This window comes from Daldinia childiae, assembly GCF_008694065.1.
Source record: "Daldinia childiae strain JS-1345 chromosome Unknown Scaffold1, whole genome shotgun sequence".
Lineage (NCBI taxonomy): Eukaryota > Fungi > Ascomycota > Sordariomycetes > Xylariales > Hypoxylaceae > Daldinia > Daldinia childiae.
In genome coordinates this window covers 1,805,559-1,819,160 of record NW_022984642.1, presented here as the reverse complement: position 1 = coordinate 1,819,160, position 13,602 = coordinate 1,805,559, and the positions used below count along the sequence as shown (strand labels likewise).

At 44.4% G+C, this 13,602-nt stretch overlaps 4 protein-coding genes across 4 annotated transcripts; 2 read left to right on the top strand and 2 right to left on the bottom strand.

Annotated features, from left to right (window-relative positions):
- Positions 1-577: 577 nt before the first annotated feature.
- On the top strand, positions 578-2,704 carry GL218_00472 (uncharacterized protein; the record flags this gene model as incomplete). The annotated part of the gene is made up of 4 exons (XM_033576894.1): positions 578-692; positions 919-1,135; positions 1,210-2,492; positions 2,619-2,704. 4 exons carry the CDS (start codon positions 578-580, stop codon positions 2,702-2,704), a joined length of 1,701 nt encoding a protein of 566 aa, XP_033441640.1.
- Positions 2,705-5,863: 3,159 nt separating this feature from the next.
- On the bottom strand, positions 5,864-7,028 carry GL218_00471 (uncharacterized protein; the record flags this gene model as incomplete). The annotated part of the gene is made up of 5 exons (XM_033576893.1): positions 5,864-6,010; positions 6,062-6,177; positions 6,231-6,337; positions 6,391-6,586; positions 6,653-7,028. 5 exons carry the CDS (start codon positions 7,026-7,028, stop codon positions 5,864-5,866), a joined length of 942 nt encoding a protein of 313 aa, XP_033441638.1.
- An 846-nt stretch (positions 7,029-7,874) lies between these two features.
- On the bottom strand, positions 7,875-8,439 carry GL218_00470 (Peptidyl-prolyl cis-trans isomerase-like 3; the record flags this gene model as incomplete). Its single annotated transcript, XM_033576892.1, has 2 exons — positions 7,875-8,297; positions 8,362-8,439. 2 exons carry the CDS (start codon positions 8,437-8,439, stop codon positions 7,875-7,877), a joined length of 501 nt encoding a protein of 166 aa, XP_033442156.1.
- A 2,895-nt stretch (positions 8,440-11,334) lies between these two features.
- GL218_00469 (Arrestin family protein 1) lies at positions 11,335-12,787 on the top strand (the record flags this gene model as incomplete). Its single annotated transcript, XM_033576891.1, has 3 exons — positions 11,335-11,424; positions 11,581-12,465; positions 12,545-12,787. 3 exons carry the CDS (start codon positions 11,335-11,337, stop codon positions 12,785-12,787), a joined length of 1,218 nt encoding a protein of 405 aa, XP_033442354.1.
- Positions 12,788-13,602: the final 815 nt, after the last annotated feature.

Below are 13,602 nucleotides of genomic sequence, written 5' to 3'. Positions count from 1 at the left end.
TGACGGGGACGGGACGGGGATACCTAATCTAAACAATTCAAAAGAAAACAACTACAGCCAAGATACCTAAGAAAAAAGGATAAAATCTAAACCCACATAAACTTGACTCCTAGATCTATGCGAAATATTGGGAAAATTATAGGTAAAATTATAAAAAATTAAAGAATTACTTGGGAAAAAAGAAGAAGAAGGAGAGGAAGAAGGAAAACCATATTATACATATGCGGTGATCCTGGTGGCTTGGGACGGTTGATCAACTGAATCCTACTCACATTTATTCTTGATTATCTTTTAACTACCTTATTACTTACATCCCTATATTCCTTTTTAGTCGCATTCTCTTCCTCTATAATATTACTACCTTAGGTAAATTAATATTCCTAGACATTCGCAGTCTAAAAATAACCGCCGAGATTGGATCGATTTCGATGCGCAATCGTCGACATCTCCCACGATTCACAACTCCAAGAATTGATTCGACCCTGACTCCGACCCCGACCGGGACGGGAGCATCACCCGTTGCCTTCCGATCGTTCATGCTAGCGTCCAGATTGAGGAGGACAGACCCTAGGATCCGATGAATATATCTAAATATGCCCACGCCAATGGCGGTGCTGGGCTTATGAAGAGTGTAGAAGAAGTCGAAGAGAAGCCTCCCGTGATCGATGCCGGGTTACGGAGTTTAGATCATTGTATGTGCCATCATCATCACTATCATCATCATCATCGTCGTCATTATTATTATTATTATACTAGTAAAAGAGGTGGAAAGGAACAACATAATGATTGCGAGTATGAGACATTGTTCGCTCTCAAACGTGAAGGTCTCACATACGAAGAGGGAAATCTTATACAATACAACCTTAAGAGTATACACACTACATACTGATATACTGATCTATGTTTGTATTACTATAGACAAGCGCGCTCTTCCGAAATGGCGGTACGAATTGCGACAACGAGCTCTCCCTCTCGTCAGATGGGAGACACCTTATTTAGCCTGGCTACAAGATAGATTGCGATCTCCTGCGCTCGACAGTTACTTTGCCATCACGGCTAACCTCGGCACCCATACCTTTTTCATGATCGGTCTACCGATAATGTTCTGGTGTGGAAATGCTTCCTTTGGGAAAGGGTACGGTTATCTATCCTAATTACGAGAAACCAGATGAAGTAGGAATGCGAGCAGCTACTGACATGGACCACCAGCATCGTACACATCCTTGCGACGGGTGTCTTCTTCACCGGCTTTGTTAAAGATTTCTTCTCACTACCGCGACCACTCTCTCCGCCCCTCCAACGTATTACCATGTCTGGATCTGCAGCGCTTGAGTATGGTTTTCCTTCGACCCATTCTGCCAACGCCGTCTCTGTCGCCGTCTACGCTATTCTATGCCTCCACGACCCCGACAATCCATTCCAGCCCGCCACACGCTCCGCCCTCGAGGCGCTCGCCTACTTCTACGCCATTAGCATCGTCTTCGGCCGCCTCTACTGCGGCATGCACGGCTTCGTCGACGTCATTATCGGCTCCCTCATGGGCGCCATCATATCTCTTGTCGAGTTTTACGGTGGTCCTGTCCTCGACCTTTATCTCGAGGAGAGCTGGCCAAACCTCTGCGGTTTATTACTACTTATTATCATCTTGATTCGTATACACCCTGAACCCGCGGATGACTGCCCTTGTTTCGACGACAGCGTGGCCTTTGCAGGTGTCATGATGGGACTTGAGATTGGTACATGGCGCTTTGCACGGTCCTCGTGGGCTGACATTCCGTTTGACGCTGTGGCGCTAGGGTGGGTGGCTGTCGCGTTGCGCATCCTGTTCGGCGTGTTGGTCATATTTGCATGGCGCGAGGTAGCTAAGCCGTCGCTACTGAAGGGCTTACCGCATCTGTTTCGGCTCATCGAAATCTGGGGCCTCATTTTGCCACGCCGCTTTTTCATGCCCGCCTCCGAGTATAAGAACATTCCTCTACGTCTCCGCGTCGACAACGTTATGCCTAACGTGAGCGATCTACCGAACTTAATCACAGCTGTACGACATCCCGGTCGCGGCCGTTCTGTCAGTGTTGGCCCCCAGAGTGCAGCCGACGCATACGAGACGCTGGCGTACCGTGAGCGCAGGCGCAGGGAAAGCGTCAGCGTGGGGGCTGGAAATGCAGAAAATAATGTTGCTACTGGTAGCAATACTAGTAACGGCGCGTTGCGTAATAGAGCCAGCGTACAGGATATCCGCCAGCAAGAAGAAATTGATAATGCGCGTAGCTCGGCCGTTAACAATATCAACGGCGCTCATAATAAGCCGAGCGACTACGAGAAACTAATGGGAGAGGGCACGGTGGTGGTCTCGCCGGCCGAGACAGGTGGGGAGCCGGATTTAGTAGTGGGGCAACATGATGAGCTAGGTGAGAATGAGGTCTTCTCTAGACTAGTAAAGCCGCGGGTGCGGTATGATGTTGAGGTTGTTACGAAGTTGGTTGTGTACTGTGGTAAGTATTCCCCTTTTCTTGAATCTTTTTTTACCTGTACTATATGTGTTCACTTTTCCTCGCAATAATCTACATCTTATCATTATCCGGAACATATCTTGGGTATCTATTAACTAAGTGCCCTAGGAATCGGCTGGCTGGCTGTCGAAATCGTGCCCGTACTGTACGAGGTCATTCCCGGCTTAGGCGCCAGTCACCTCCGAGTGGCGTAGCCCAGCCGGGACTAAGGGTGAGACAGGGGGTTACGACACAGCTGGACTTAATTCAGTACGTGTGACGCTTGCCATGAGATATGCTACGATATATACATCTGCGATGCCGGTGGTTGTGTTCGCTTACCTGCCCCTGTGATGATATGGAATGCCCGTTCTTCTTTAGTCTTCTTGTATATAATTCTTTCCGGCATTTAATAATATTATACTCCCCCTTATATTTTGATTTCTTGTAAATCGACATCTAGTCTATGCTCTCGCAAATCTTCTACTTGTGACAATTCATATAGATTTATCTAAATGGCTTAACTTAGTGATGATTAAATGCTGAAGTATTTATTTATTCTAGTAAACCGCTATACTATCCTCCTCCCCCTTAGGAATACCCATGAAAGATAGACCCCTTTGATGCATTCCCAAAGACAACCAAGACAATCTTGCCGGAAAGTATTTTCCAACCTCTCTTTAAATATACAAGACATTTTAGAGGAACCCCCCTTTTGCACATGCGTAATAAGTGGCCGGGTAGGCCGCTTAGCTAACTCTTATAATCCAAATCCTAAATCTCATCACTGTATATACCACGACTACCTTAAGTATATCATCATCTACCTAGGTAATTGTAGCAGTTCTGATTCTTGTAAAGTGTAAGTCCTGTTAAGTATTAGTTGGTGAAGTGGACCTCGATCAGATGGAAACCGTTACTCACACTATCGACCCTTGATTAGATCCGTCCGTAAGCATATCCTCCGAAATACGATCCGGAGGGAAATACACCGGTGGAGGTGTTTCGGGCTGTGGACCCTCCGTCAAGGGATCAACCCAAGTATCTCTCTGGTATTGGCTATAGTGTGGTGGGGGCGCCTCGCGAGAAGAGGCCGTGATTACACTGGCATTATCACTGAAGCTATCGTTGGAGCTACTACTACTGGAGCTTAGGTTGGAACTAAGATCCCAAAGATTGAGATACCGTAATCGATTACGACGCGGAGGCAAGGTTGTTGTCTCTCCCCTGCGCCGGTGGCTCTTGAGCGCGTGGTTATCGGCTACTGTGTATATGAGACACAAGATGAAGAATGGTACGATGAACACGACGAATAAGAGCGTAAAGCAGACGCCGGCAAAGATAAAGGTTATCTGCGGCGGTATTTTCATGATATTCTTGTCTCTCCATCTCGCGTTGGCTATCTTGAACCCTATAGCTATGCAGAGACAGGAGTAGATGAAAATGCCAACATATAGGAGGGAGACAGCAGGCGATTTCATGGCAGCTAGTGGCGAGAAATCCGTAATGGGACTTCTGTTTGTCAGTTACAGTCAAGAAGCAATTACGGTCGAGAAGAGCATACCCTTCTTGAAGGACAATGATATCCCTCATCCTGAATATTCGGCTAGACATCTTGTCGTTTCGCGTGCTTGAATAAATGGTTGGATTGGGAAGAAACATGGAACAAATCTCATTTACCTGCTCCTCTTCAAGTTCAGTCGGGGGTTGGCTACTTTATATAGACCTCGGATTCTGTCGAGCAATAGAGTTTAGCATCTCAAAGAGTGGCCGTGCCATGCTCACAGGATCCGAACACTCGATCAGCCAAAGTATGCTAAAATATGGCCATAGACGCCGGATCCATATAGTTTGGTGGCATTGTCAAAGCGCACCGATATACTGCCATGAAAGTTCAGCTCTTTGGTAGTTAGATCGAATCCGTTGAATCATATCTTCATAGCGCCAGGGTTCGGTGAGTCAAGAGTGTGGAAGTTTAAGGTCTTCTACGGTTAAACCGTTCTATGCTTGAGCCCATAGCGGAAAACACACAGATGTTTAGGAAGTTGATGGTTAATAAAATAGCATAGTGTATATATTAGCTTTGTTGTGGCAAAGTTAGTACAAGAATGGATTTACGTAAGAGGACTTGATCTAACAGTATTGATCATCCTCTAAATCGGCATCTGGACTTGTCACTGGTGCTTCGAATGTATATATCTTCTATTTTTAGCTAAAGTTCATTTCAGATCATTGATGTCACCATCACATTTGGAGCTCAAAGTGTATATAGTCTAATAAGCATACGGGATAACATTATAATGTCACTATTCTATAGTCTATATCATAAATGAAAGTCTAGATATTAGTATGGAATGAGGTGTTGAAGAATTTGGGAGCACATAACTAGGTACATAGACCGAGATAATACCTTTGTCGTAGATATTCTATAACGTTTCAACGCTACGCCCTATAGGTCACTTTAAATATAGTTATCAGTGAACGAAGGTCTGTCTGATGGTCATGATATAAAAGGGTTTATAGTTGAGTCACAAGCCGCCTAGTAATCTGTTATTCGTCTGCATTTATACATGTAGGAAGTCTTCGTCTCCCAAGAACTAGATGAGGAAGTTGATAATATACTCTCCTTAAGCCGACATGCGACTTTTCCATCAAGAAAACATCTAATAAGTAGGTATATATCGGTAGTTATGTTATTTATCTAGATAGCTCATGGACCATAGCAGACAGTTATAGTGAAGATAAATATAAATATATATTGACCCTTTGGACCCCATTGCATAGCGAGTGTCCGAATTAGGACTTTGAAATGACTACTAGCTCCCAAGATTAATTAGCATCTATATCACCTACATTACATACCCTATCATGCCCATATAATCATGATAGCTAAGTCCTAATTTAATATTAATAAAATGACCCATCTCATCTCAATAAAATACCTCTTTAAGGTGTCGATATAATATATTTTATACATATTACCATATTACCATATTACAGGAACCGGTCTTCCAATACTAACTCGGCATAAAGTTTACGGGTTACGGTTAGATGACTAGACGCTCATGTAAATTCAACGTGTTTCTTTTCTCTTTTAGACAATCTTCACTCTTAGATTTTTATCTAGGGGGTAATTTGTAGACATTTCATAAACTTGTCATTGAAATCTTGGATTGCAATAATAGTAGTCCTATCTTCACGCGAACCTTTCCCCCTTTAGTATTATAGTAGCTCAGAAAGCAAGCCAAGCTTCACTATAGGTATTTACCTAGCTTTTGGCATAGTAGGCAAGTAGCCGCCTTATAAATCAACGCAGCACTGCTAGCTAACTTTAATGAACCGTAAAGTACCTCATGATACCCCATAACTTGAACTTAGTCATCAGTAAGGTCTATGACTTCGGGTGGAAGACGTCGAGTCTTAGCAGGGCGAGTTGATGTACCATCTTCAGTTAGATCATAAACCTCATCAACCTCACGTTTGATAGATTTCGGTTCTTCTTTGACGAGCTGCTTTTTTGCCTAGAGATAATAGTTAGTTGTGCTATTTGACAACAAACAGGCAAAACTCACATTTATTTCCTCAAGTCTCTCCTTTGCTAGTCGGGTTATTTCGGCCGTAGAAAGCCCATCTAGACTTGGTGATCTGGGTGGAGTCTGTGGGATTATCAACTCTTGCTGGAGAGCCTCTAATTCTAGTGATAAGCAAGAGAAGTGAATAGTTCCTGCAAAGAGACCTTACTTTTTGATCTGTATCGAAATTGGAAGATTGCAATAGGGCCATTATCATCCGGGAGACGTTTGGTTCGCATAAACCTCGGGCGTGAAACATTTGTACCAGTAGATAAACTAGAGCAGTAAATTAGGATATTACGCAGAGCTCATAGAGATTGTTATCTCACATAGTTCCATGGGAAATTGATTTGCCCTTTAGGGACTTCTCGGCAAGTTCAAAAGAAGAAAGCCCCCAACCAGTGTCCCCGTGATGGTTGCGGTTCTCGTCAAGATGGATTTTACGTTCAACTTTAACCTCGATTAGCCCGAGATTTTTGGCTACTTGTTGGTCTTTCTTGATGCGTTCTTTCGTCATGCTCTCGACTTGAACCATCTAAGTTAGTACCTAAAATCTGTATCATAAATTTCCACCTATTCATCCTAACTTACCGATCTTTACTGTAGAGAATTTAAGTGCATGGTTGAACCATGATTTAGTGTGATCGCAGAATATGTATTTGCCTTTGACCACGCTCTCATACTGCCCATTCGTGAGGTTTGTTTTATAGATTATTGGACCTTTAATCCAAGTAGAATCGACCCAGACCTGGAAACAAAGACAGTCGCTCCTGTCACCCCAGTCGTAATCTTTATTTACGCTTGCGCAGAGAGTGAACTCGATGTTATCGGGTGACTCAATGTATTTCGACAATGTCGGATGGCTGGGCTGCTGCTCAGGAACATTAGGATCATCATATTCCGGACAGTCTACGCCGTTGATGCGCACGGTGACCTTTACACCAGGAACGGCTTCAAGGATGGCCATGATGGAGATGTTGGGTGCGTAAAAGAGTTGTTCACAGCACAGAGTATAGTCGAGGCAGGAACGAAGCCTACCCAGCTTACGGGGTATGATATGTTGATGCAATCCAGGAATCGAGTTTGAAAATACAAGGAAGGTTGACCTAGAGGAGTTGATCCGCGTGATGCTATCCTGTGAGGAGTGGGAGGTTGTGTGGTTGAAATTAACAGAGATAAGAAAATAACCTCGAAGAAAATATTTAAATTGACGTCTACAAGCAGGCAGGTAAAAGGTTGGGTACCTACCTCATAAAGATTGTGTGCCTAAGGTAGGTACATGCACCTACTTAATTTTGGACCTGTGAAGAACCACAGGCACGTAGGTACCTGCTCAAGTTGTTCTTGCACTTTGTTGGCTTATGGGTTTAAGAAGACTAAGTTGCTTACCTAGGTAGGTACCTGACATAGGTAGTTGCCTATTAAATTGCATGAAAGAAGTCAATGGCTAAGTTGTAATGAACTTCTTTCTTTTTCACCCTATCTACGATTTGCAATTCTATTGTACTTCGTCGACGGCAACTATGAGTTTACGCATCTGTCAAGTTCAAACGAGTCTAGATATACCTGGTAAATTCTATCGTCGGAGAACCAGACTCATCTATAAAACTTGCCCCTAATTTTGGAACTAATATTCTCTTCTACACCACTTGCCGCTGGATGAATAAGACCGCAAAGGCTTAATAGTCGAGTGTCTATTAGTCATAACTTGCATAGAAGTCCAAGACGTAGAAGCTTTAAATATATACTCGCTTAGATGGACCTTGGCCGCGGGCCTTCATATGGTAAGATTATGTATGATATGATATGATACTCACGCTGCCAACGGATTAGCGTGGATAGTCACCTTCTCGACCAACACCTTCTCCTTTGGTCGACTTTTCTTGTCCACCTCGAGTGCTTCTAGTTTAGCTAAAGTAGCGAGACTATCATCCCCAATAAGCTTTCCAAACACAGTATTTAAACCATCTAGATGAGGCGCCTTATCGAAAATAATAAAAAACTGTGAGCCGTTGGTCCCAGGTCCTTTATTTGCCATTGATACAATTCCACGGGCATTGTGCTTAAGGGCTGGCCGGATCTCGTCCTCAAATGTCCCGCCCCATATTGACCGGCCGCCTTTTGGGTTATCTGGCGTAGGGTTTGCTGGACCACCTGTTTGAACCATGAACCCAGGGATCAGTCGATGAATTGGTGATTGGTGATAGTAGTTTGATGCACATAGTGCTAAGAAGTTCTATATGAATGTAAGTTGGTTAATGATATTGAAGTGAATACTTAAGTTGTATAGGTATACGTACCTCAGCGGTCTTGGGCACGCTTTCACAGAAGACCTCAATTTTAAGATCACCCTGAGTGGTGTGTAGGGTGACGGACATTGTGTCGAAGAACTCTTAAGACAGGCAGCATATCCGGGAAACTGGGACTACGCGATCGAGGCCCTAAGACCACTTAGCACAGCTTTATTCAGTGCTACGGGATCGTACCTAATGAAACAACGAATGACGAATGACGAATGACGTGAAGTCGGAAGTTCAAAAAAAGGTTACGATTTAGCGAGAAAGAGTTGTGGGGGTCGCGGAGTGGAGGAGGCTAAAACATCCAAATCTAGGGGCCGATGCGGGGCTAATACGCCCTAAATTGATTGGACAGGGGCTACCTGTTAGGGCTGGTAGGTAGTAGTACGTGTACGTACATAGTGGACTTAAACATGCAGGTCACATTTGCGGTCTATCATCTTATCCCGTCATCATTTTTATCTATAGTCTCTTTTGTTTACCTATATACCTTTACTACGGATTAAAAATTACGGATTAAAAACGCGGGGACACGTGGGAGCAATACCTGCGAATCATCCCACGATTTCCTGGAAGCATAGGGTTCCCGTCGTAAAATTGATGGCGCACTGGGGGGTTACATTGCTGCTGGGCGGCAAAGGCGCCGTGCCAGGCGTGCGTACCTATGCGGCTTCACATTGGTGTGGTACCGTGCATACATATGTAGGACTTTACATAGAACTGGTTATGGGTTGTGGATTGTGGATTGTGGGTTGTGGGTTGTAAGCGCTAAGCATAGCTGAGGGCTGAGGTTGAAGGGTTCTAACAAGTATTAATCGATAGCTCTATTCTCTTCTATGAGCGAATTGTTAGGACTACCTAGAAACCTATTATTATTATTATTAGAGATTTTCTCAGTGATTAAGGCCTAACTTGCTAGTCTAGTAAATATCTACACGTATAAAGGTAATAAGACAACTTAATGAAAGCAAAAATAACACTTGTGTAATATATATTGCATGGTATCGATACCTAGCAGCCTAGGCAGGGGTAGCCTTCAGGGTCATCAGCCTCATCCAGTTGGCCAGGTTCAGGCTCCTACATGGCCCCCAAGCTAAGAACCCTTCTGTACATACATACCTAGGCTTTCGTGAAGGTACACGTCTGCGTCGGAATAGGCTTCTATGCAAATGGCGATTTGTTTCACTCGCCCGAAGTTACGCTCCCACGTGTGGTCATGCACATTATGGTACCAATTACTCGTCCATTTTTCTGTGTTACTAAGTTATAATTGTTGAAATAGAAATGTTCGATGTCGCGAGGGGGCGGGATGTCTACATCCTGGAAGAAATATAGTATTGATATGTACGCGAGTTTCTATGTAAATAGAAAAGACAAGTATACAATTTACTGGGTTAGTTACTCATTTTATTATAATGATAAATCATCTCTATGACAGTTCTAATAGTATATCATATCTGCGATCTCAATGTGTTTAACTAACATTAACAGTTAATGATTGATGTAGCTTACTTCTATCGTCATTAGCGACTTAATTAACCTAACTATCACAACATAGTTGCGCAAGACATAAGATTTATAAGTGAAGTCAATTAATTATATTAATATATGGTTTGGGTACATAGAGAAATACCTAGAGAAGTACTTACTATGTATATATAAGTTGTCGGGGGGTAACATTGGTACGACAAGGTGAGTTGCTGGTACCTGATATTTTATACTTGGGGCTTGTCTTTGTATGTACCTGATATGGATATGTCAGATAGGTACTACCTCCACTACGCCTAACCGCCCGAATCGGAACGGCCGTCTATTGGTTTTAATTCAAAGATGGTGGAAGTCTCTCCAAATCCTCGTGCTCCTACAGCTTGCCAATTTCCCCTTTCAGCTTTAAACTTTCGGGCAGGTGGTATCTATCACATTTTCCCATCTTTCACCACTTACTAGACAGTATCATACTATGACCATACTATGCTAAACTCCCTAAAACATCCTTAAACATCCTTAAACATCCCTAAACATCCAAGTCTTAAGAGACGCCTTTTACCTTTTTACCACGCATTTTATTACCCACACATAGCAATATATAGGAAGAATCCCTGGCTTTCTTCCCACCCCCCATAGGACTTGTGGGGTTAAAGCAATTAATTCCACTGGCACACGGGTGCAATACAATCGCTTACTTCTACCTAGCATATTCCGGGGGAGGGAAAAAAAAAAGGTCCAATTCAATGTAAACTGGTCTTCCAGAACCTTATCCCCCCTCCCTCTCCGCGGTGAACCTTTTAGCTGCCCGCTATCTTGTCGTAAACCGGCTTCGTTACGTAGCATACTCGTAGCAATACAAGCCAAGTCCTAGCAGCCGAGCTACGGAGCTACAAACCTGCCAGCTTCATCAACATCTGGAAATCAAGAACAGTAACTTTTAGGGGATATCCCACTCCGCTCGTTTTTTTTTTTTTATCAATTCGCCTATCGATCTTTGTGGAAACCGACCGGGCTGTGACTTTACACACTTACCCGCCAGTTGATCACCGGTCAATAGTCTAGTTTACAGCCCGTCGATTTCGCGTCCCTATCTCAGCCACCCGTCTCCATCAGCTACCGAGCAACCAAGTAACCAAGCTTTCTGTACCTCTAACCCAGGTACCTAACCTACGTATTTACCAATTGCTGCGTCCCGCCTTTTTGCGACTCTCCACCCTCAATTCCCTTGACAGGTAACACTAAGCGACATCACTCTCGACGATAATAACTTCGCTTACCGATCACACTTATATTCGAACCTCGACGACATTACTGCGACGACTAATATTTGACATGTAATGCGCCTTTCCACGACATATCCCGGACTGTGCAGAGATCGCATTTCGCAAGAGGGTGTCGGCTTACAGCCGTCCGCGAGGAATAGATGCGCCCGGCCGACGCTAAACATTTGCCTTTTCTTCCACTTACCGGACACAGCGCGTAAGGAGGATGGCAGAACGAGTGCAAGCCTTGGTTCGGGTTTCCGGTCCTCCAAATAGTAGTTTTCTAGTTGGATATCCTGGTATTTCGGCGACGTTGGTGAGTTTGCGCATCAATCCCATTTATCTCGACCTTAGCTTCCGCTTCCGCTTCTACTTCCTCGACGTGGGGTTCGCGGCTTGGATAACCCGAATTCAAGGATGACTCGATGCCTCTCTAACTACCTAACCTAACTTGACTAACGCATGTCTGTAGCCGCGCATTGAGGGTAAGGTCGAGATTAGGCCTGCATCAGGATATTCCGCCCCCGTCGCTATCTCTCTAGTACGAATATGTCTACAAAGAAGAGAAACAATCCATCCAGCGGCCGAAAATGTAGCCAAGCGCCACCTCGGGACACCTCGACGCGATACCACCGACGTTGTTGGAAAGGAACTTTTACTATACCGTTGCGCAACAGGCAGGGAAGCAGAGAATGTCATGACGATGGACCTGCCATTCGTCTTGTTTATCCCGTTTGGACGAGGCGGTGAAGAAACGAATAGAAGGATACCGCCGGCTTCGTTACAACTCCCAAGCAGGACCGCAGAGACATATTACGAACTAGTGGTTACGGTGCAGCAAGGACAGAGTATTCAGAATAAATATGCATTTCCAGTCCCCTTGCAACGATACGATACATTATCGACATTTGGAATGTATAACCGGCCCGAACACAAGGCCGTGACCTCGGATAACATAGTCACCCTTGGCATTTCGCTTCCAAGATGGAGTTACGGACCTATGGACCCTATTACGGTATATATTAAGTTGGCCCCTAATCTCGACTGGCTAGCCAAGGCGAGGAAGGTGACCATACAGAAGATCACACTCGCGATAGAGGAGGAGATTACGTACAATCCCGAAGGAGATGAGCCGACTAGGAAAGTGAATAGGCTACAGAAACATACACAGACGATAGGAGCCAAATTACCGGAAGAAGGTTACGTTACTAATATGGGCATTATCTTTCCGCATAAGGATCTAAGGGATGCGAATGGAATTATTCGAAGGGGGCAACCGGCTTTCCCAAACTACGAAGTCACATCATTCACGACAACATCTACACTCTACAAGATCGAGTTCTTTCTTACTATTAAGGTATGCTAGATATGAGAGTGGTGAAAGTTGTGAAGGGTTTTTTGTTTGCAGATTATTGCTGACACTTGGTTTAACACAGGCTCAATTGGCATCGGCCCGTGATATCACCCTTCGACAGCCTATCGTTATATGTCCACTAGATCATCAAGCATGCAAGGAAGAAATGGATGCCATCGAGCAGGCAGCGAAAGATGCCTCCGCAGTTGACCAAAATAATCCGATGCTGCCAGCGAGAACCATCGTTTTAGCCGACGACCCGAATGCTTTAGCGTCTCTAGGATATTGCTTAGTAGGAGGTCAGAAGAAACCATTGATCGAATGAGAATGGCATAACACGAATTCGACGAGGCTAAGGTGTCTATCTTCAATTTCGCGTGATACTATACCCGAGAATTGTGGCTCACCGAGTTTAACGAACGGGCGCGTGCTTTTCATAGGTTTAGACGTTCGAAAATTTGTCTCGCCCAAGAATTTCCGTGCATCCGAAGGGCTATTAGTTCTTCATTATCAATACTGGCCCGAACTGGTGTGGGAGAAGAGTAAAACTACTATCACAGTAGTAGAGTGCCAGGCCAACGCATAATGCAATGGAACTGGTTGCTCATATTATACATACCCGCTGAGGAGATTGGGGGGCTTAGGAGGCTCTTGTAGCCCCTTAACTCTTCTGGCTAGGGTTACAGCAAGATTTACCGTCAACCCCTTAGACGGTCTATGCAGACGGACAAATAAAGCATAGGCATGATTCATTAATCATATTCGTCTAGGGAGATTTCAGAGTGGGATGCGAAAACGGGGTTGGAGTTTAGAGGACGCGTGGTTTGATTGTAACAGCTTTGCGTTTAACGGACACGCCTACTGTCGTGTCAGATTTTGCGGCGTTACGGTCATGATATATTCCCAAAGGGCGGTGCAAGATCGGAGAATAGGATACCAGCGCATCGAATTCCGGGCGTTCATGGGAAATATGGTTATTTGGATGGCCTCAACTTTATTTTTTCCCTTCCTTTAATTACAAGCACAGAAATATCATCATGTGTTATTCGTTAATAGGCTAACCAGCCTAAGGATACGGCAGGATAAAGGAGAAATGCATTATGGAACCTATTACGTGTTGCCGCCGAGGCGTCTGTCTAA